The sequence below is a fragment of the Musa acuminata genome, chromosome BXJ3-5 (assembly GCF_036884655.1).
Source record: "Musa acuminata AAA Group cultivar baxijiao chromosome BXJ3-5, Cavendish_Baxijiao_AAA, whole genome shotgun sequence".
Taxonomy (NCBI): domain Eukaryota; kingdom Viridiplantae; phylum Streptophyta; class Magnoliopsida; order Zingiberales; family Musaceae; genus Musa; species Musa acuminata.
The window spans coordinates 2,255,642-2,277,266 of NC_088353.1; the positions used below are offsets into that span (position 1 = coordinate 2,255,642).

The 21,625-nt window shown below is 36.9% G+C and overlaps 2 protein-coding genes and 1 long non-coding RNA gene across 9 annotated transcripts; 2 read left to right on the forward strand and 1 right to left on the reverse strand.

Annotated features, from left to right (window-relative positions):
- The first annotated feature begins 1,725 nt into the window (after positions 1–1,725).
- Positions 1,726–14,207, forward strand: LOC135638174 (flowering locus K homology domain-like). Of its 2 annotated transcripts, none has more exons than XM_065151163.1 (7): positions 1,726–1,884; positions 3,667–3,960; positions 7,345–7,591; positions 11,367–11,515; positions 11,630–11,902; positions 12,003–12,197; positions 13,826–14,207. In XM_065151163.1, the coding sequence occupies exons 2-7, from the start codon at positions 3,682–3,684 to the stop codon at positions 13,979–13,981; spliced, it is 1,299 nt and encodes a 432-aa protein (XP_065007235.1). In that variant the 5' UTR covers positions 1,726–1,884; positions 3,667–3,681; the 3' UTR covers positions 13,982–14,207. The 2 variants fall into 2 exon arrangements, with proteins under 2 accessions (XP_065007235.1, XP_065007236.1); XM_065151164.1 differs by having other exon boundaries at positions 11,660–11,902.
- A 382-nt stretch (positions 14,208–14,589) lies between these two features.
- On the reverse strand, positions 14,590–19,667 carry LOC135638175 (uncharacterized). Of its 6 annotated transcripts, none has more exons than XR_010496537.1 (7): positions 19,309–19,667; positions 17,201–17,280; positions 16,845–16,968; positions 15,747–16,284; positions 15,231–15,671; positions 15,030–15,083; positions 14,590–14,933 (listed from the first exon to the last, which is right to left on the reverse strand). It is a non-coding gene; the product is annotated as an uncharacterized LOC135638175 (long non-coding RNA). The 6 variants fall into 6 exon arrangements; XR_010496536.1 differs by having other exon boundaries at positions 17,198–17,280; XR_010496535.1 differs by lacking the exon at positions 19,309–19,667 and adding an exon at positions 17,603–17,742.
- LOC103984330 (calmodulin calcium-dependent NAD kinase-like) lies at positions 15,556–20,947 on the forward strand. Its single transcript, XM_065151162.1, has 8 exons — positions 15,556–15,696; positions 16,073–16,296; positions 16,410–16,471; positions 17,572–17,793; positions 18,623–18,752; positions 19,662–19,981; positions 20,246–20,387; positions 20,493–20,947. The coding sequence occupies exons 1-8, from the start codon at positions 15,618–15,620 to the stop codon at positions 20,730–20,732; spliced, it is 1,419 nt and encodes a 472-aa protein (XP_065007234.1). The 5' UTR covers positions 15,556–15,617; the 3' UTR covers positions 20,733–20,947.
- Positions 20,948–21,625: the final 678 nt, after the last annotated feature.

Here is a 21,625-nt window from a genome sequence, read left to right on the forward strand (position 1 = left end):
AAATCATGTAATAATCCTTGAGTGAAGCTTTTCTAGGTAACTTGTCCTTTATTGTGAAATATGTACAAATATTTGAAGTAACATTCAAACTCACATGCAAATTATCTTATAATATCTCGAGACCTTTAATAATGTTGATAATTATGGTAAGTGGACATTGTAATTTGTTGAAACTTAGGTACAATAATTTTCAATGGAATTACAACGTTTTATTTTATAATAAATAAAAAATAAAAAAATTAATGTTTTATTAAAAAATATGATAACAATAATAAATTGTAAAGTCTAATTATTAGGAATCCACTATAAGGATCTTTTATTGTAAAAAATATATATGTATTTAGTTAAATTATAATTTTTATGAAGGTTACTATTTTATTAAATACGTAGGCCTAAAATTTAAGATAATATGAAAATAAATAGCTATCATTCTTTATTTTTAAATAGAGCAAAACCATTTGGAAACTTTCAAATAAATTATTTCGTGAAATCTCAAAGTAAATAATAAAATTAATAATTAAGTATTTAAAACTCGTTTGTGATATCTGGTTTTGAATAAAGCTGTAGTGTTTTGTTTTAGTGATAAAACAAATCGTTTGTCTATTCAAAAAAAATATTGGACTTTTTTTTATCATCATTCTTCCTTCGTCTATCACCATATAATCCATGAAGACCTCTGATGGTCGACACGATTTACTCACAGTAAGAGTTTTGAATGAGTGATAATAACCCGACTTAGGCTTACATCAATTGAAAAGTACAAAGACCTCCTAAGCAAGCGTCAATAATCTCTTCTCTCGTAGACATCATCTATATTTGGGGATCCATAGGATTCTAATTACTAAAGGAATATTATATGCAATTGGATCATTGATTTAATCTTAAACTATCACGTGAGAAGTAATTAGTCAAGAACAAAATCTAAGGATGTGTACTGATAGTGATCCACGCCTCGGTTTGACTTGACGTGCCTGACCGAGGCAGACCAGGACGACGGTCGGGGCACGCCACGTCCTGCGCAAACCCATTTCTTCACGCAACGCTCACATTGGTGTTGGACGCTATCGAAAGTATGGGCCTGCTCCTTGCAAGTGAGCACATTAGGAAACAGTAAGCTTCCCTATAAAAACCCTCCCGTTCGGCTCTCGGGGGGGGGGGGAGAGAAAACAAAGATAAAAAAATCTCCCGTGACTATCTACTAACTGGATCGTCGGCGGGGTCCGGTTGAGCTTCCCGACCTCACCTGTGTGTAGGGACGAAGACAGAGCGTCTTCCACTACGTGCCCAGGCAAGGAGTACCTTTCCAGAGGAAACGACTGTCCCGTCCCGATCGGACCGTCGCAGTCGACCACCCCAGCAGTCCCAAGGGTCGTTCAATAGGATCCCCGATCATTCGGACTCGAACCTAACCGCATTAGCCCCGAGGCCACGGCTTGTTGTTTCCTGCAACTTGTACATTTTCTACAACAATATTAATAAGATATTTCAACATCGTGTATGTTATGTAGGCGGGAACAAATGATGAAAATGTCAATCAATAACTCTTATTAGAATTCAATCAAAATTTTAATATATTTTATCCTTAAAATAAAATGAATATATATACGCCGCGGACGTCCGCATCGTAAATTTTACGTTCGCAGGCCGCACGTATGTCTCGTACGTGCGCCCGTCACCCAACCCCAACCCCAAACTCAAACCCAAACCCCAAAACCCAACGCCACAGAAATAAATACGACCGTGCCCTCTCTCTCTAATCCTTCGTTTCTTCGCCGCCGCCCGTGTCCTTCCTCTCTCTCTTTCTCTTACTCTCGAATTCGTCCGCCTCGCCGTCGGATCTGTTACGGCCGTTCCTCCATCGGAAGAATCTCATTGCTGGAAGCCGTAAGCCCTCTTTTTCTCGTTTTCATTTAGGCGGTTTTCTTCTTCTGGCAGAGTAGTTTCTTTGCCCGTGTAAGTATCCTAGATGGAGATATCTAGGGTTTTATTGATTGTTAGTTGAGGTTATTCTAGGGTTTCGATGAACTCATTGATTTCTCTGTGTTGTACCGTCTGTTATGGAATATGTGAAAGGTAGTGCTGCGTGGATGCTTGGTCTTTTATCAGAGTTTACTGGTTTCGTTTGTCATGGTTTTTAGCTCACCAGAGGGCGACAGATAATACACTTCGCAGTGTATAACTTCTTGTTTGCAGCAGCTGATGCTTCTTGAATTGTGCATGGCTCAAAAATCGCCGTAGATCTTCGGTTAGAGGAAAAGAAATCATCATAGTTGCATGTTTGATTAGTTAGATTTTCTAAATTGGTTTTTGGGGGTGCTTAAAGTTTTGATGTTTGTGATGTCTTTGCTTGACAATACGTGATACACTTGCAGCTGATCCCGCATTCTAAACTGTAGAGACTAATTTCTGAATCAACAAGGACAGTGTCTAGGTTCTGATTGCATCTGCTGGCACCTCTTGAATTGTGCATCGTTTAGAAATTGCCATTAGCCCTCTTGTTAGATGAAAAGAAAAATCATAGAAGCTGCATGCTTGGTAAGTTGGAAGTTCTAAATTGGTTTCCAAGAAGCTTAAAATTTTGATGTTCGTGGTGTCTTTTTCGTGCTTGGGCTTTTAGCTTTCTGACATGCAAATGGTAGTGCTGGGCATCTTAGGTTATGGAAACCTAGCTACCATACAACCTTAGGCACTCTGAACTCATGCGCAAAGTTAGTGCATTTTAAGGTCAAATATTAATATATTTTAGGTGGGCAGGCAAAGAAAATCCAGTGTTTCTTAAACTGTAGTTTTGTTCGTTATCAATCAACGTGTTCTAAATTCTGGAGGCTTGCTGTTAAACCTTTGCAGATCGGTAAAGGTCGCGGAATTGATTTATTGATGAAATATTTCTGGTTTTTCTCCTGAATGTTTAATGTTGACTTGTATCTCTTTTGCCTGATGGCCATATGTAGAAACATACACTTCTATATCTGACTATGTATACAATTGGAAAGTTGAGAAATACAAGGATTTGGGGCAGATAAAGAACTGAAACATTTGCCATGATGAATGTGAAAAAATATGGAAAAGGTCATATTTGACATATTTATCTAGGACTAGTTTCAGCTACTTTATATGATATGCTTGTGCATCATCTATTTTTTACTAGTTAGCATCTTAACTAATTCTGAAGATTGGAATGTGGTCCTTATTTTATGCTTTCGCCTTCGGTGGTGAAACAATTTCTATATATTGAAGAAAACTCTGATACCCTGTTACATCAGTATAAATTGAAAATTTGAAATTTGAAACTGAGGAATATTATAGTGGAATGCCCATTGTGTTTGTAACATCTCTTTGAAGTATTAACTAGAAATAATGCATTTTACTTTCTTTGAGATGCTTGTTCATCTTGATTTGCTTTTGTTTTTGTTTCGAATGTGAAATTCCGCAATATTTTTCATAGGATTGCTGCTTCGTTTATAATTTGTTAGATTGTAGATGTTGTCTGCATTGTTCTTGATCTTCGTTTCCTGCTATAGTCTGATTCTGTAAATATGTTATTTGTGGATACACCATCAATGCTGTCTTCGGCACATCTTTGTTGTTGCTTTCTTATTCTTGATTAAATTTTCCTTTGCTACTTTTTGACTCCTCATACACATTTGTCATGTATGATTATTTTAGTTAATACAACACACTATGGATGGCCTTCCGGAGAATATTGTGGAAGAAGAGGTGGCTGTAGAGACTGAGAACTCACATGAAACCAAACAAGAGCATGACGATTTGATGGCAACTGAAGCTGGTGAAAAGAAGTGGCCTGGATGGCCTGGAGAGAGTGTTTTTCGTATATTGGTTCCTGCTCATAAGGTAGGTGGTCTCATTGGCCGAAAAGGAGAGTTCATCAAAAAATTGTGCGAGGAATCAAGAGCTCGGATTAAGATCCTTGAAGGACCTCCTGGAGTGGCAGAAAGAGCAGTAAGTATACTGTTAATTTGGTGGTCCCCCCGCTTTAATGTGGGCACTATAGCCAAGTATCTGTTATTAGATACTTTGAAGTCCTTAGCCTTTGAGAATCCTTTAATCGTGACAGATTTTCTATATCTTGCCCTTTTCTTTTTGCTGAAATGTAGAATTTGTTATGCTGTTCATATATATCAAGCTTTTCTTATCCCAGACATGTGAAAGCATTTCCTCATTAAATTCTTGTGTCAGTGTATATTTGTTATTAGGTGTTTCCTTTTTTTTTTGTTTATTTGGCTTGCGGAATTGTTGATTTGTAAAGCTTTGACTGCTTGTGGGTTTTGCTTCTTCATCAAGCTATTGATGGTTGGTTCTTTGTTTTACAATATGAGGCATTAATACTAATTTTTCAAGCTAATTAAAATCTCAGATTATCAATGAGGCTGCATGATCAAATGGTCCATATGTGTATCTGAACTTTAAGTCCAATTTATTCTGTTGTTCATTGAATTTTTTTCTGAATGACTGCATTATTAATTCATTGGTTGGGTGAGTTCATAATTGTTTGAATATTTGTGATGCACACAAGTAACCTGTAGCTTTTGATATTTTAGACACAACTTCCATGGATCATTTTTATGAAAGGTTCAACAATTGAAGCTAACTTTTTGGAAGTATTTGATAGCTTAATTCTGTCTTTTATCCCCAAGTGCATGTCATCAATTCCTTGGGATCGGTATGGTTATGCTTGCTATTCTAAAACATCGAGTTTATGCTATTCCACATATATCTTATTCAGCATGTGAAATTTTGAATTATTATTTTTTGTCCTTGCCATCAGAAGGAAGCTAGGTTTCGATTTCTTGAGGAAATTGGTTTAGGTACATCTGCGGTTTTAGTTGAGAACTTGATAGTTGTCCTAATAAAAGAAATTTGATATTAAACAAGCAAAAAAGCCTGCTGAAAATAAAAAGATCTGAGATAGCCATGATTTTAATTGCCAAATAATACTTTTTGTTGACGATCTAGCACATTTCACTTTAGTGTCAGCTTATGTTGATTAAAATTGACTCAAAAGCCCTGTCATTTGAGCATAAACTGCATGTTGTTAATTTATTAAGCACATGTGTTGTTAATATAGTAATCTCAACCTTATCAGGTCGATTTTAAGAAATATAATTATCTAACATCTATTGCAAAGAAGAATGGAGTTTTAGAAGATTCTCACTACTAGTGAATAGAATCTGCTAAACACTGTGTCCATTAGATCTTCTTGCTTTCTGATATGTTTCTTAGAATTTAAAGTTTTGTAAAGCCTACAGAATCTTGCATCGATAAATTTGTGAATTTTTAAATATTCAATTTCTCTTAGTTTATATCATCGACAGAAAGTTTATATTGAATTGATTACTTGAATCTGAATTTGATGGTGTCAAGGATCTAGCCATCTTGGTCATACTTGCTAAGTTGTGAACTTAAATCTTTTCGTCAAATTTCATGGGTAGTAACTCCTTAAAATACTTCCAAGAACATGTAGGTTGGATCTTGTCAACAAACTTGTTGGGACATTTCATATTACGGCTCTGTTGTTGATGTAGTATCTTATCAACAACCTTAAAGGCTTCATAAAAAGGCAAATAGACTGTTTGCCACTCAGGAACAAGAGTCATTATGAGATGACCTCAATATGGCTTTCCAAGCTTTTGATCTGAACTGGGTGAATTAATTCTAGTGTATAATCAAATTGCCTTTTGATTTTTGTATTTATCCCAGCTGGATGTAAAAAAAATGGCGAGGGGTTGTTATATTACGAGAACTATCAAATAAAATTTTGTCATGATCTTTAATCTTTTTAATCTTAATGCTCATCTTTTCTTTCTGCAAGTACTTCAAATATAGACTAATTAAATAATATTTTCTGAGAGAATAATCCAATATAATACAGTGAAAATATTACCTTAGATAAACACTTAAGATTCCCAGATTCGAACCTTTAGCCAATGATAATTAGATTAATCTTGCAGGTTATTTCTTCAGACTTAAGGCAACAAAATCATCCTTGTGAACCAAAATAGAAGAACAAAGATCCAGTTTGCAAAGATCAGTTGTTGAGCATCTGTGCTGGATTTTATCTAAGCCTACACATGTTGGATGACCATCAAGCTTCACTTTGTTTCTGGTAATTTCACAACCCGCTTGGTTGTCATTTTAAGAGGAGATGAATGCATTCTTAATAAGTGAAAAAGTGTGTGATGTGAAAACTACTATAGGTATTTTTCAGAGCCAAAATATGTATTAGTTGAGAATGGGAATGTTACATGTTCAAAGCAATATTAATATTAATCTAATCTTTTAAGAAAAGGAATCAGATGTTCATCAGTAGTACTAATTAACATGTTGATACTTATAGATGCAAATCTTCAGATTGGTGGAATATTTAGAAAACAAACGTTTGATGCTTGGTTTACATTTAAATATAATGTTAGTATCAAGTTGGAAAGGATATGAAACGATGTCAAAATAAGAAAATGGGTAAAGATCTATGTTTCTAATGTTATATTCTCATGAGCCATATAGTATGATACAAAAATAACAGTAACACAGTCAGTAGTAATCAGGTGGAAACATTAACTGCATATGAATCACATTTTTATGCTTATGTGAAAAGGATATGCAGCTCACATGGTACTCTGCTTCTTGTGACACAGTAGGTTGTTTTTTTTCAACACACATGAAACTGTGGAGTCGCATAAACTTTTCTGATTTATAGGGGTGAGCCTACAAAAACACTGACCCTCCCTAGACTTAGTATTGGCAAGAATGTCAGAATGTCATGCATGAGGCTACCCTGCTTAATTCATATGGTTTTATGCTCATAGACGACTGCATACATTCCATAAACAAAATTGTGGAACACTGATGTGTTCTCTTGACGAGGGTTGGACGGAATTGCTGTAGCATTATTGATGTTTCTTTCTTGAATTGTAAGCCTGTGAAACTTGTAACTGTATGGAAATGCATGAATCATTTTATGTTGGTTTAAAATATGTGGATTTAAAACTAAATGACCTAGTTCTTCTAGAGGACATATTAATGTTCCGTAGTATAACCATTCTATTTCATCATGATTCTTGTTGATCTTGGTCCTTGGGGACATAGTATAATTAATTTGCATGTGCATTGCCTTCTTAATAGAACTGAAATGATTTTCCATCTTGTTTCATTAGTTGAATGGATTATGTTTCTTATCTGATTGTATTATGTACTCAGAGTGTGTCAGTTGGAGGCATTATGTTTCTTATCTGATTGTATTATGTACTCAGAATGTGTCAGTTGGAAGGTCTTTTGCATAATTTATTGTTTTTACTCAATATAACTTGTTTCTTGAAATTTGTGAAGGTAATGATTTCAGCAAAGGAGGAACCTGATGCTTCCATTCCTCCTGCTATGGATGCTCTTCTCAGAGTTCATAAATGGATAATTGATGGTTTAGACGGGGAGTCTGGTCGTGCTCCACCAGGTTCTGATAACACAGTGTCCACAAGATTGCTTGTGTCTGCTACACAAGCAGGAAGTCTCATTGGTAAACAGGGAGCAACCATAAAAGCCATTCAGGAAGCTTCTAGTGCTACTGCTCGTGTCCTTGGTATGACCGTGCAAACCTTTTTGTATTTAAAATCTTTTTTTTAAGCATCGTCTACTGCATCTAGCTAGTAGGTCCATAATTGTTTCCTTTGCAACTTATTCTTATTTATGGTTGTTGGTCTTGTGTTGTCCGAGCTTGTCTCATTAGTAATTAAGGTTTTGGATTTTTGAGGGGCTCTTCAAATTTAAAGATGTAGAACAAATTTAAAAGCTGATTTGAATCTGTTGTGCCATATTTAGCTAGTAGGTCTTTAATTGCTATGTTATTGTTCTTTATCACTGAGAATATATTAGTTTCATTTTTTTTTATGTTTGTTAGTTTCTCAGCATAATTCCTATTCGTTCAGCTACTCTAAAATTTCTCTTATGTTTGCTTGTGCTTGACAGCTGAGAGAAATAACTTGTTCAGAGCCTTATGTTTACTTGTCTCGTTTACACCATAATATCATGATCTTGCTTGTTTGAAACATTTCTATCTTGGAATGGTATTGATTCTATGTCTTATCTAGAATAGAGATCACAACTGATAAGGAATAATAAAACCTATTGAGAAATATGGATGCACAACTTACACACTGAATTGATTTACTAGTTAAAGGAGTGATGAAGCCTGGACTGGTTCAGTTATGTATGATATGGTTTGCGGTCATATCACTTATAATGGGAAAAGTACAATTGATTAGGAAAATCATAATCAGAAAGCCACATTTATCTAGTTTATCTATGTATATTCTATAAAGAACCTATTTGGCATGATGTAATATCATTTTCAGAGCCAGTGCCATGCTCCGGGACTACTCCATATTCTGAGACCGATAGTCTCTTCTGCAATGACTTAACAAATTAGGGCATGAAACAAGAACATTGATTGTAGACATTTTCATATTAAATGACAGATCCAGTTCAGTTGACTGAAGTTTGGTGCAGCTGTAATGGTATAAATCCAATGTCAAAAGATAAAAAACTTTTGAATAATTAGTCACTATAAATTTTAGATTCTAATTCAGGGTTCTGATTAAGGTTTTTGGGTTCATACTTTGAAGTGCTTAGCTACATCCAACATCGGAATGACAATTCATAATGGCTAGTGTTTGCAATACTGTTTGATGTACCTTTCAACTACGGTTGATTTTTCTGCATCTTTTTAGCAAATTATCAAAAATTTATGCCTGATTAGCCTTTGAGTTGGACTTGAGAGTACATTGACACAATTCTGTGAGTGGTGAGCTCATTGGGTAGCGTAGTTCGCAATTTGACCCATGGTTTGTTTTACTGGTCCCTACTGATGTAGTCGTCGATATGATACATATTGATGTACTGATATACGGTACGGTGAGGCATACCAACAGACCAGTATGTACTGCCCATATTGGTCTTTTATCGGATCGGTATGTACCGCTCGTATTGAGCGATACGTCATGGTATGGTGAACCTTGATTTGACCCATACTAATCTTTGGTTGGAGTAGTATGGGTCCAGTTCGTACCAGCATACATACATGATTTGCCGATACATGCTGTGGTACAAAAAGGAAAGAGGAGGAAGGAGGGGGGATACATAGGGCTGACACATGGTATGACGTTAAATGTTTTGGTACTAAAAGAAAGGGGAGAGTATCCGGTGGGCTAGCGACATTAGGTGGGCAATGAAAAGAGGCATGAGGAGCAAAGCATGTGTGATAGCATTTATTCCGTAGCCAGCTGCTCGTTGTAAAATATTGCATGCATTTCTTCCTAAGCCCATTGTTCCTTGAAAAAGTGACCCAGACTACCCGCATCAGAGGGGTCTGCATCAGTGCTCAAGCCCAAAACGAGAATACGGCCTCGTAATTAAGGTGATAACTACCTATCTGGGCAAAACCAGGAACCTTGCTAGGTGGTATTCGATTGGCCCTCAATTGTTTAATTCACCAATTCAGATAGACACAATATTGCTTTTAAATTAAATATAAAGTTGCAAGCTGCTGACTTTGATCCTGAAATGAAGAGTAGAATATTCCTTGAGACCTTAATTGTGTAAAATCAAACTTTGACAGTTGGCTTGGATCGGTATGAAATGGGTGATACATACTGGTCAGGGCGTGACCTGATATACAGACCACCTACGTCTCAGGTGGTTTGGTCTGAATCTTAAAAAATAAAAGACATAACATGAACCCACATGGCCCCAAACGCGAGCCCATCCTGTTTCGTCTCGCCCACTGCCCATTGTGCACCATTGGCAGGTAGGCTTCCTCATCCTCTTATCCTCTACCTCCTCTCCATCCTCCTCTTTCTCTTTCGTCCTCTTCCTCTATCGTCTCTTCTTCTTCCTCTTCCTCCTTTGCCTCCTTTCCTTCCTCTTGCTCTTCTTTCTTCATTGCCTCCTCTTCTTCCTTTCTCTTTCTCCTTGTTTTTCTCCGCCTCCTTTTCTACCTTCCTCCATCCTCTTGCTCCACTGCCCTTCCACTTCTTCTTCATACATGAAACAGCATTCCTGGCGTGAAATAATAATTTTTTTGGCATATTGAAACCCTCAACTCATCAATTCATGTATGATTGTGTTAATATTTTTTCAGTCTTATCTAATGGTAGGCCCAACTCACATAAGGTCACTTGGTAACATTTATAGGGTAATACAACATGCAATATAAGACTTGTAGGATTCTGGTTTAGATATAATGAGAAAACAGAAGCTTTTGAATCCATAGTAGGCTAAATATTGGTCCTTTAATGCTAGAATGTAGATTTAGTTATGTATATTGTCTTGTATGTTTATGATCTATAAACTGCACTTTAAGGGTTCGCTTGATCCTAGTCACCAATTTTTCTTTGCTCTCGAGGAATCACAATTTTGTTTTTCTTTTCCTGATATTTTTGCATGATGACCATGATATGTGTTCCGGAAGGCTCAAATTGTGGATCCAATCCCATTAACGTTATTTAGTTCTATAGATATAAGTGAATAGAACATAATATCTCTTGAAGTTTCTACTTCGGAATTCTTCAACAAAAGCAAAAACAACAAATATACTTTGCAACAAAGAGAAAGTGAGTTCATAATATCCCTGTTTTCTGCTACCATTGTTAGTAGTAGCATGGTTGATTATGAGATCACAATATTAATTCTGATATAGCAAAGAACTTAAATAAGTAATCTAATGTGGGTCATGATGCAAAATAATGAACCAATTAAATGTTATCTATCCCATTTACCACTTTGCCCTCCAGGGTGCACACCACATGACATTGCATACAATGATCCAAAGTGTTTCTTGTCCCTGGGTAATATTCTTTTGATACAGTGAAATTTTGTCACCAATATGTGACATCTTTTAAATATGTGAATGGAGTTATACATGAATTGACATTGACCATATTGAACGACACAGACAGGCTGTCAGATTGTAAGCAATATCAGCAGAATTTGAATTAGGATTGTCTTATATATGAGACAAATAAAAGTACGAGTAGTGTGCTTCTAGAAATTGATAAAATTATGAATGCTGAATATTGCTTTTCACCCAAATTGCATGTTGGAATATATCATGAGATGATTAAGAAAATTTTGATGTATATATATTTTTTGAAGTTGTAATAAGACAGAAAAATAGTATATTGCAGTGCCACTTTATTTGGGTAATAATCTTATATATGAAAAAATATATTGTTCAGCAAATGTATCGTTGGTTAGTCGAAAATAGACATGCAAATTTGGTGTCATTATTTTTGTTTGTACATGATGTTTGACATCTTCTTAGATTCATGAACCCATGTCCCTTGTTTATTTGCCTGCAGACAATCTTCCTCCTGTTGCGCTGCCAGATGATAGAGTTGTTGAGATACAAGGAGAACCAAACGGAACACATAAAGCTGTTGAACTAATTGCAACTCATTTAAGGAAGTATCTAGTAGATCGCAGTGTTCTTCCTTTGTTTGAAAAGCGTGTAAGTTGATTTTCTCTAGCATGGTACTGAAAAAATTCTAATTGTGCAATTTAACGAACTTGTTCGAGTTTTACTTTTCTTTTGATGTCTTGTGACTTCAAACTTGTTGTCTAGTTGTCATTGTCAAATGTGCACATGGAACAGAACATGCCCGCCGCTCAAACTTGGAGCCAACCCCAAGGTCTCCCCCCTAATTCTGGTGGCTTAGGCTATGGTGGCAACCCTCAGTTCATTCCTCCACGGCCACATCATAATTTTTACCCTCCACCGGAACGTCCCCTTCTAGAAAAGCAACCCCATCATGGTATATCTTTGTATGGGCAAAACACATCTCCAATGGGCATTCACTCGGCAGCAAATCAACATGCACCAACAATGATTTCTCAGGTAGTCTATGTTCTTCAGGCATTACCAAAAGCATGGGCAATTGTAACTGCTCTTTTTGTGAATATATTTCAATTACATATTTCTGATGGATTCTTTACAGGTTACACAGCATATGCAGATTTCACTTTCATATGCTGATGCTGTAATTGGAGAAGCTGGTGCAAATATTAGCTACATCCGTCGTTCTAGTGGGGCAACCATAACCATACAAGAATCAAGGGGGGTCCCAGGAGAGATGACTGTTGAGATTACTGGCAGTGCTACACAAGTTCAAACTGCTCAGCAGTTGATCCAGGTACAGTCCATAACCCTATATCCTGGATAATCTATTTTTTTTTTATGTTAGATATATTTAATTATTTTAATGAAAAACTCAAGGCATGCCTTGTTACCATGTGCTTTTGCTTTGCAACATGGGTCACCAAGGTTTGAATCATGAGCATATTTTTTTTATATGTAGGGGGTTGGCTGCATGTATTACTCCCTAGACCCTGCAGGGACAGAGCCTCATGCTTTAGGCCGTATGCATTTGTTGTTAAAGAACTTTCTTATTTTCTTGGTATTTCATGTTGGAATTTCACCAACTCAAGCTTTATTATTTCTTCTAGGTTTCAGTCAGCGGTCTGCTTATTTTTTGTTTGCTACTTGCTATTTTTTAAATCGAAAGAAAGTATATGGCTATTTTGTAATTTTATTCATTTTTAAACTTTTTATAGTATAAAGTTTTTTTGGTCCCATGTATGTCTATCCAGTACATTTTTTGTGTATTTTATGCATGTATTTAAGGTGGCTTCTGTCTTCTAAAGAACTTCTGCTATTTTGGAAGATATATATCATAAATCTGAAGAAAATATGTTACTAGCACAATATATGGCTATTGTTTGCTACTTGCTATTTTTTAAATCGAAAGAAAGTATATGGCTATTTTGTAATTTTATTCATTTTTTAAAACTTTTATAGTATAAAGTTTTTTTTCCCCATGTATGTCTATCCAGTACAATTTTTGTGTATTTTTTGCATGTATTTAAGGTGTCTTCTGTCTCTAAATAACTTACAATGCTTCTGCTATTGTGGAAGATACATACCATAAATCTGAAGAAAAGATCTTACTAGCACAATTGGCTGAAAAGAGGTGGGAGAAACATGAAATTAATCTATCCTAGAAAAGAAGCTTGGGGCTGCCATTTCATGCAGATTATAAGCAAATTTTTATCATCGGTACTTCCAATATTTATGTGATTGACCATTGGGTCTATTGTACCCTTATCTGCAAGTAGCACAACTAAACATGCCTATCATTCGTCATCCTTACAACCAGGACAGTTTTCTTTTCTAGTTGTAACCCATGTACCACATGAATTTTTTATGATATACCTCGTAACCTTTGCTCTTGTTTTTACTGTTTGAGGCCTGTGACACTATATCTTTGCTTACATTGGGAAGTTGGATCTAGCTTTCAACTTTGACAGTGTTTAAACTTAATCCTATTAGGTTGAACTATTCATTGGCATGGAGTAACTTTGTACAGTGCGTGCACACAATTCTCCATGTTGGCTCCATGAATCTTATTGCAGTGTGCTTGAATCATCCATGATTTTTTTTTTTTTTTGTGGTTTGTGTAGTCCAGATGAAAATAAGTGTAGATTTTGGATTCACCTTTCGGAGAAAACTAGAATTGAATTGTATGCAATTGTTGTATGTAAGACAACTCAAACAATGAATGTCTTACATGATGTTTAGAACTCATGATTAGAAAGTATCCCGCTAGCATATTGGAGATGGGAATTTGATTGTTATTGGTGGACTTGTCTCACAAACAAAACTAGTATAATTGCATATGAGGGTTTTTCCTCATTTCTGTTCATTGTCTTTTACCTCATAAATTTTACCTCTAGCGGGCTAAATCATCTGTTTATGTTGCAGAATTTCATGGCTGCAGCTGCAGCTCCTCAGCCGAGCACAGTAGGTTCCAGCGATCATGGTTACAGTTCATATCAAGCTCATGGCCCGATGTATGGATCTCCAGCCAATGCTGGACCCTATGGCTCCTCAACTTATGGAGCAAACTATGGGTATTAGGGAATATTTGGAAGGTTTAAAGAGTCGACAAGCATGTCCGGTGCACTTACCCTATAAAAAGACCGAGTCTGTAGATGGGGATTTAGTTTTGGATTTTTATTATGGTCCTCTTGTTTGTTTTGTGCCAAGAGATAATTTGATGACATTCTTGCTGTGTCGTCGTGTGCTACAGTGTCAACTGGTCAGGCCATCGGTTGCAATGAAAGCACATTGCAGGTTGTGAATCTTTGATGGATCAATCATTTGGTGGCTGATTGGATTTGTAGGGTAGAGAAGCGGAGCGAAAATAAAAATTATGTGGTGTCGTCGTAGTGACTGTTGCTTTCTTTATCGGTAGTACAAATTTGGGAAAAAGAAAAGAAAAACCCGTTTAGTGCTCGGTAGGGACGGGAAGAACCCGTTTTTGGCCTGTGGCTTCTTAAGCCTATTGTGTGTGTCTCGACTAAAGGTATGGTGTTTAGATTATCTATGAATCATAATTTCTTGATTAAAGATAAATTTATATTTCTTGAATGTTATTTTAAGAGTGTGACAGTAACACATAACGATGAACCAACCCAATACACATGTTGGACAATTAAAATTCACGTCTAACCAAAATCTATCTATCTTAATAAAACACTTAAAACTCTAAGCAGAATCTCGAGTACAAGTGGATGATCTAAACGTGTGAGAGAACATTCATATGTTATGTTACAAATTTATAACTTTGTTCCGCTAGACAATTATTTATTCGTGAGACCAACAAAGAGAAAGTCATGGTGATAACTTGAGAGTCACACTTACCATAGCATGACGACAGTTTCAAGGGTGTCCTCACAACCCCAAATCCACAACTCTTCAGTGCCACCTTCGGAGGGACAACTCATTCTGGAAGATTGTGACGCGGCTGCTGCTCACAACACCATAAGTTGGCATTTCAGCCAATCTATGCCACCAATCAAGGCTTGACCTGTACAGAGACAGTTTACATTTTAGGCGACATCAAAACAATAACACCCATAGATTCATACCAGATGTCAGGAGGTGGTGGGGTAAAAGGATTGACCGTCTCAACCTCTCTTCGATGATCTGATCATGGGGTAGCAGTCCAATAAACAATCTATCAAAAAGAAAATTGAGAACGAAATTATATGTAATAACAAAAGATCGAGGATGATATATATATAATATCGATCAGTAATTTTGTTGTTGTTTTTCTGATGTATATTAGAAAAAAATATAATTAAAATTTGACTGTTTTACGTACCTTTATCCTTTCCTCTTTTATTTCATCTTATGATGCAGCGCTGACCTCAAAAGCTATTCTCATTTTGCATGCTCCCACCACCCGTTTTTTTCTGTTACACATTCAACACCGTCTCCTACAGGTTCGGATCTTAAGCTCCATGTTATCCTCAGGCCACCATTCCCAAAGGCAAGCATCCCCTCATTAGCTTGACCAGTCTTGTGGATCTCCTTTCCTCTTGACCTCTCCCTGATGCTTTCTTTCTCGTTGAAACTTCTCTAACTAAATCACCTCCGGCTCCACCTATCAGATGGGAGCTCCAAACCTGTCCTCTAGCTCATTGTCATCCCAACTGCCGGTACCATCTCTGCAGCGCTGCGCTACTGGCGACGGAGGAGGTAGCCGCAGATGAGGGATCCGCAGCCGGTGCTTGTGCTGGCCGAGTCCGGGCGGGTGGAGCAGCTGGAAAGCTTCCCCCATTATGTTGGTAACTATAAAAATCAGAATTAGATACATGATTTCCTCAGTCACACATACCTTTGAATAACATATCTTCGCATTAAGAAAACTCCATAACACAGTATGATACTGAAATCTTATGATCTTAAGATACCCATTGTAATATTTTCCTCCCTTAAGCCGACGAGAACCTGAATCCCATCCCATCCTAGAAAAATGACAGGGAAACAGAACTGCTGATAAAATGAAAACCATGACTGGTTCATATTCGACGGACCCACGTCCATGCATTGTACCTGTTTGAAAAGCTTTTCACCTGGTCCTCCTCCACATTTTGCATTTTGTTTACTGCATCGTTTATTGTCTCTTCCAAGGGATGACATGTTCTGATGGTGTAATTGCAGCTAGGCAGATGGGGATCGAGGACGTAAATGAGTGTCCTAACCTGTGCAAGATGGCACATGATTACCTGAGGAGAACCAAGGAGTGCGAGGACAATTTATTTGCCTTCTTTGCAAACGACCCAGACCATGAATCGCTGTATGTGAAGCTTGTCGAGGAGCTGGACAAATGCATTCTTGGTTATTTTGCTTTCCACTGGAATCACACCACTCCCCTGATCAAACAGGTAACAACACAAGATATATTAGGAAAATTTTATAGCACATACTCACTAGACAGTAATGAAGCCCTTTTCACATATGCAGTGTTCTCCATGATAGATTGTTGTATATTGTACAGGTATTAAACGCTGATAGCGAACAGAAAATGAAACTCAAGAATTTTGTTATGGAGGCCACAAGGTAATAATCACTATCTCCCTTAATTCTCGTCCACCTAACTTGACAAGGAAAAAAATAGTAATTAATAACTCAGTTGTCCTCTTCTCATAGAGACATTAAGATGGCTCTTGAGGACTTTCTTGGGACCCAAAGTTATTATTTTCAGTGGAGTACAGAGTAGTTGGGTCGAATGCACATTTAAAATGGCAGTTACCTGATCTGCATCACCATTTCACTCTATCACATCCCTTTTCACACAGTCGGTTCTAAGATGCACCCAGAGTATCATTCTTTAAAATTGAATGCTTATCACTGAAACATTTATTTTGTACATTTGTTGTTTGACCCAAAAAATGTTAGTAGTTTAGATGAACTTGCCAAAGGAAGCACTCACCAGCTGAACATGAGGATAATTTTCCGGATTGTATTAAAAACTCTTCTCATCCCATGTTGCGGTGAGGTTGGGCTTGTGGAGCCACATGAGATGCGGAAGCTCAATGGTTCTTTGGTACCTGTACCTGCGCTCATAGAAGAATGATTCATATATTAATATGTCAAGGAGCAAATGTGCTGCTAACTCGCAGTTGCTGGTGGGAGGCCATGGTTGTCAACCAGTTGAAGGCTGACAATCCCTGTTGTGTTGCTTGACGAGACACAGGAGCTATACCTCATGTTAGCTTTTGTGCAGTGACTTACAGCAACATAGCACACAAACAATAATAATAGAAGAAGCAGGAGAGAGAATACCACGTGCAATCCATATAGCTCTATTATCAGGACAAGGCGGCCTTCATATGATTCACAAAACACAGTGTCTCTTGTCACTGTACCTGAAAAAGTCTCCTTGCAGTGAGTGTTTCAACTAAAACATATTCTATTAGACACCTACAAAAGAAACCCAAAAAAAGATGACCCCATTCATGGTAAAATGTGGAGGAAAAGTAATGGTAGATCATCTCACCACTGTTTGGTGTTTTTTGGATGTAAAAGCATTTCTATACTTTAGTCCTCATGCTGTTATCACAAGAAAGCTATAGTTTTCTGAATCAGTTAACATACTTTTAAGCAAATCAAAACTGATTCACTAACATAGTGGTGGTAATTCACATGGTTGAACACAGGAAACTAAGATTTGAAAGGGTGACAAAAGACCTGAAGGTCACAAGAGTCATATCGACATTGGTGGAGGAGATGAAGGCCATTGGCATTGGAACCCATGATGAATCCCAGTGCACTGACGTGATGGTTCCGGCAGCCATTGCTGATCGGAGCCCTGTTCTTCTTCTGATGGGTGGTGGGATGGGAGCTGGCAAGAGCACTGTGCTAAAGGAAATACTAAAGGAGTAAGTTCTTTTCTTTTAACATCACACTAAATTAAAACAGACCCCAAATGTAATAAGGGAATGATAAAGAACAGAGATTAAAAAGTACAAAAACCATCACCAAGTAAACCAACTTTAAAGAAGCTTTTATTTGATGTTCAGATTATATACAGTATTACATGGCACAAAGTAGCAGTCATACCATGTGCATCTTAAGACCAGGGGAACAGTAAGATCTTGTCGGTTCATGAGGCCTACATATATAAAGTAGTAATAATTACTAGTTTCTTGTCACTGAAGCAGTTCATCCTAGCATATTCTGCTAACAGTATAATTCACTAAAACTTGGTGAAATGCCAACTCCTTGACTATAATTTCAATAAAGTGGTAATAAAAAAATAAATGAAAAAAAGACGTCGGTTAATTAGAGACCAGAAGCAAAATGATACTTGGTGAAAAAAAAAAGGTAAAATAAATTAAAAATTTTAAATTTTAAATCACTGCCTTGACAGGCATCTCCAATGTTGGGTAGCACTATTAGACATACACCAGGATATCAGAAGAGTTGATTATTAAGGTATGGTCTGAGTAGAAGAGTTAAAAACAGCTAAGGTGACAGGTGGGATGCCCAAATGTCCCATGTCCTCCACTCAAACAACCAAGATCAAAAGGACAGTAATGGTTCTAGGTCACATTCAAACTAAACAAGTTAAAAAACTTCAGATCAACAATGTATCTAGTTAGATATATCTGATCCTGATATGACTGGAAAATACCATATTTGTATCTGCTTTTCATCAGTTAGATATGCATAGTCTTTTATCATGATACGTTGTTACCTGCATATCAGAGCCTTCTGGTCTGGCGCTGCAGCAAACACAGTGGTGGTTGAAGCTGATGCATTCAAAGAGACGGATGTCATTTATCGAGCTATCAGCTCCAGAGGTCATCATGATGACATGCTCCAGACTGCTGAACTGGTATTCCTCTCTCTACTGTTCTTTGTTTAGAGATTTTATTCCTTAACTCTTCTGCTTTCAGTTATTCTTCTAGAGGAAAACATATATTAAATATTTTTCTTATCTACTCTATGTCTCGGCCTGTCTGTCTGTAATCAATTTATTTGGTTCCCATAGAAAATTCCTATTTTATTAGTCTATTCTTTCGTTATTTCTCTGTGCCCTCATTTTCTTGAATTCAAACCTACAGGAAAATTTTATGATTGCTCTTTGTTTGCTTGAACTGCTCTAACAAGATACTTATTATTGCCAGCAAACTAGATTCCACAATGATTTTTTTACTTAGATTTGCCTTAATTAAAAAGTTGATTCAAACTTGAGAGGATTGACTCCCAATTATGAAATTATTAGAAAAAAATAGATTTACTCTAGTGTCATTTCAAAGTTGAGTGATGCTACATAACTAATATCATAACTCTTAGATAACAATGATGATTAACAGAATAATGAACACTTTTGCAGAAATATAAACAAACATGATTTTTTTTTCTAACTAGTCCAGGAGCTAAAGACAAACCTTCCGCATGGAGCTTAGACACCACATATCACATACTCCATGACTATGGAATCTTCCGAAACAGGGAGGACAGACTTCTGATTCAGCCCAGATGTGTGTAATTTCCTTTGAGTATGGATCTGATTCTGAGTTCATTCAATCTTAGACTAGATTCAGTTCCATTAATCTATGCCTACAATCTAGTTAAACATGGGTTCTCTGAAATCCATATCAGATCAGATATCATCAACAGAGTTTAGAGAATATAGATCAATATCTCCAACATCAATCAGTAAATAATCTGATGTCATCCTTGTCCTCCTCATGGTCTAAGCTTCCAGAATAAACTGAGCTCACACAACAATTACAAGCAGGTCCATCAGTCATCGACAGACGCAGCTTCCTCTCTACTCGTGACTGCTCTGAATGAAGGTCGAGATGTGATCATGGATGGCACTCTCTCCTGGGAACCATTTGTTCAGCAAACCATAGCCATGGCACGGAATGTACATCACCAGCAGTATCGGATGGGAGCTGGATACAAGGTTGCTGATGATGGGACCATCACAGAGAACTACTGGGAACCGGTGGAGGACAACCAAGAGAACAATAAGTGCAGTACAAGGAAGCCATACAGGATAGAGATGGTTGGAGTTGTTTGTGATGCCTACCTAGCAGTAGTCCGAGGAATCAGGTACGACTCTAAAAAAACCTTACTCTTGAATCAAACCCAAACATAACAATTTATGCCTTGGGAGGTTCATGCACCTAAATTGAATATATATATATATATATAGGATTTCTTGGGTCATAAATACCGGGTAACTAACAGAGATGAATAGAGACAATCAATGTGGACAGGAGAAGTACATTGGCTAGTTGTTCTAACCTGAAATTTTCGACCATAAGGTCATTGAGCTGAAAGTTTCCAAGCTCAACTCTATGATGTCAATGGCAGGAGAGCTATAATAATGGGTAGAGCAGTTAGAGTAAAATCCCAATTGAAGTCTCACCAAAGGTTTGCTAATGCCTTTCCAAGATATTGTCAACTTGTTGACAATGCCAGACTCTACTCAACCAACTCCATGGGATCTGCTAAGGTTTCTTCCTCTCTCCACTTTTTTCACTTAAAAAAAGAGCAACATTCAGCCACCATGATATCTTGATACAGGGTAATATAGTATTGGCTTTCATGCTGTCTGCAGCTGATAGGTTGGAAGGATGGAAGCAGCAACCTATTGGTAGATCCACAGGAGATCATCTGTCTGGAGAAGCTGAGCAAAGTAAATGAGGATGCTAATTCAATCTATCAACTCTACCCACAGGAAGATACTAGCTCCGGGTCTGGTTTCATTTGGGATGATATGGTGATGTCACCAACAAGAGAATCAATCCAGCAAGAGCTTAAGGCAGCTATTAAAAGGATCGAAAGTCCTGCATCATGACGAAAACTGCCAGAAGTCACCACCTCCCCTGTCAACAACGTCGGATATAGATCATCAATATGATTGAAGCAAGTTATAAAAATCATACAGATCAGTGTCAAATCTCTAATTATCAGCCAGAGTTCTATTGTGCAAAACTATCTTCAGATCCTTTACCATAACAACCAAATAACAATAGTAATGAACTGTCTCTATCAAGGAATAGTAGCTCTTCATATTTTGGCTTCTAAATCTTTTTTTCACATTCTGATTCTCATAGCAAATAAGGGAAATCCTAGTGACATCTGACATCAAACCATGAAAGTTCTAATTTAAAAACATAAATCCAAATCCTAAGGACACCTACCAGGTATGTTTTAGTCTGTCAAAAATTCTAAAACTGAAGAGTCTAAAGTCAGACTCATACTATGCAAATAATAGAACAATGACATTATAATTCTTCACCCACCAAGGCATGTCAAACTACTTAAACAGAATCCTAAAGTTCAAAATAGCAGCTAACCCTCATGTAATAATGAAAATGAACTGAATAATGTTGCAATATGAGTTCAACAATTGGTATCAATGAAATCAATTTTTCACAAAACTTGCATTTTAAAAGTCAAAGAAAAATGTAGTTTTCAACCATTTCAAGTAAATATTCAATCTTTTTAAAATATCATATGTGCCTGAAATATGAAAATAGAAGGGGATATTAGCATTCAGATCTAATAATTTGCATGAGAGCCTTTACCAAATTAAATACTCAAGATAAATGCCAAACAAGAATAATTGTCTCCAAACAAAAGGCAGAAATGCCTAAAAGTTCAATTTCCCAAGCATACTTTTCAAAATACAATATCCAAAATAAACTTCCTCGCACCATAGTATAATCAATAAATTAAATCACCCTG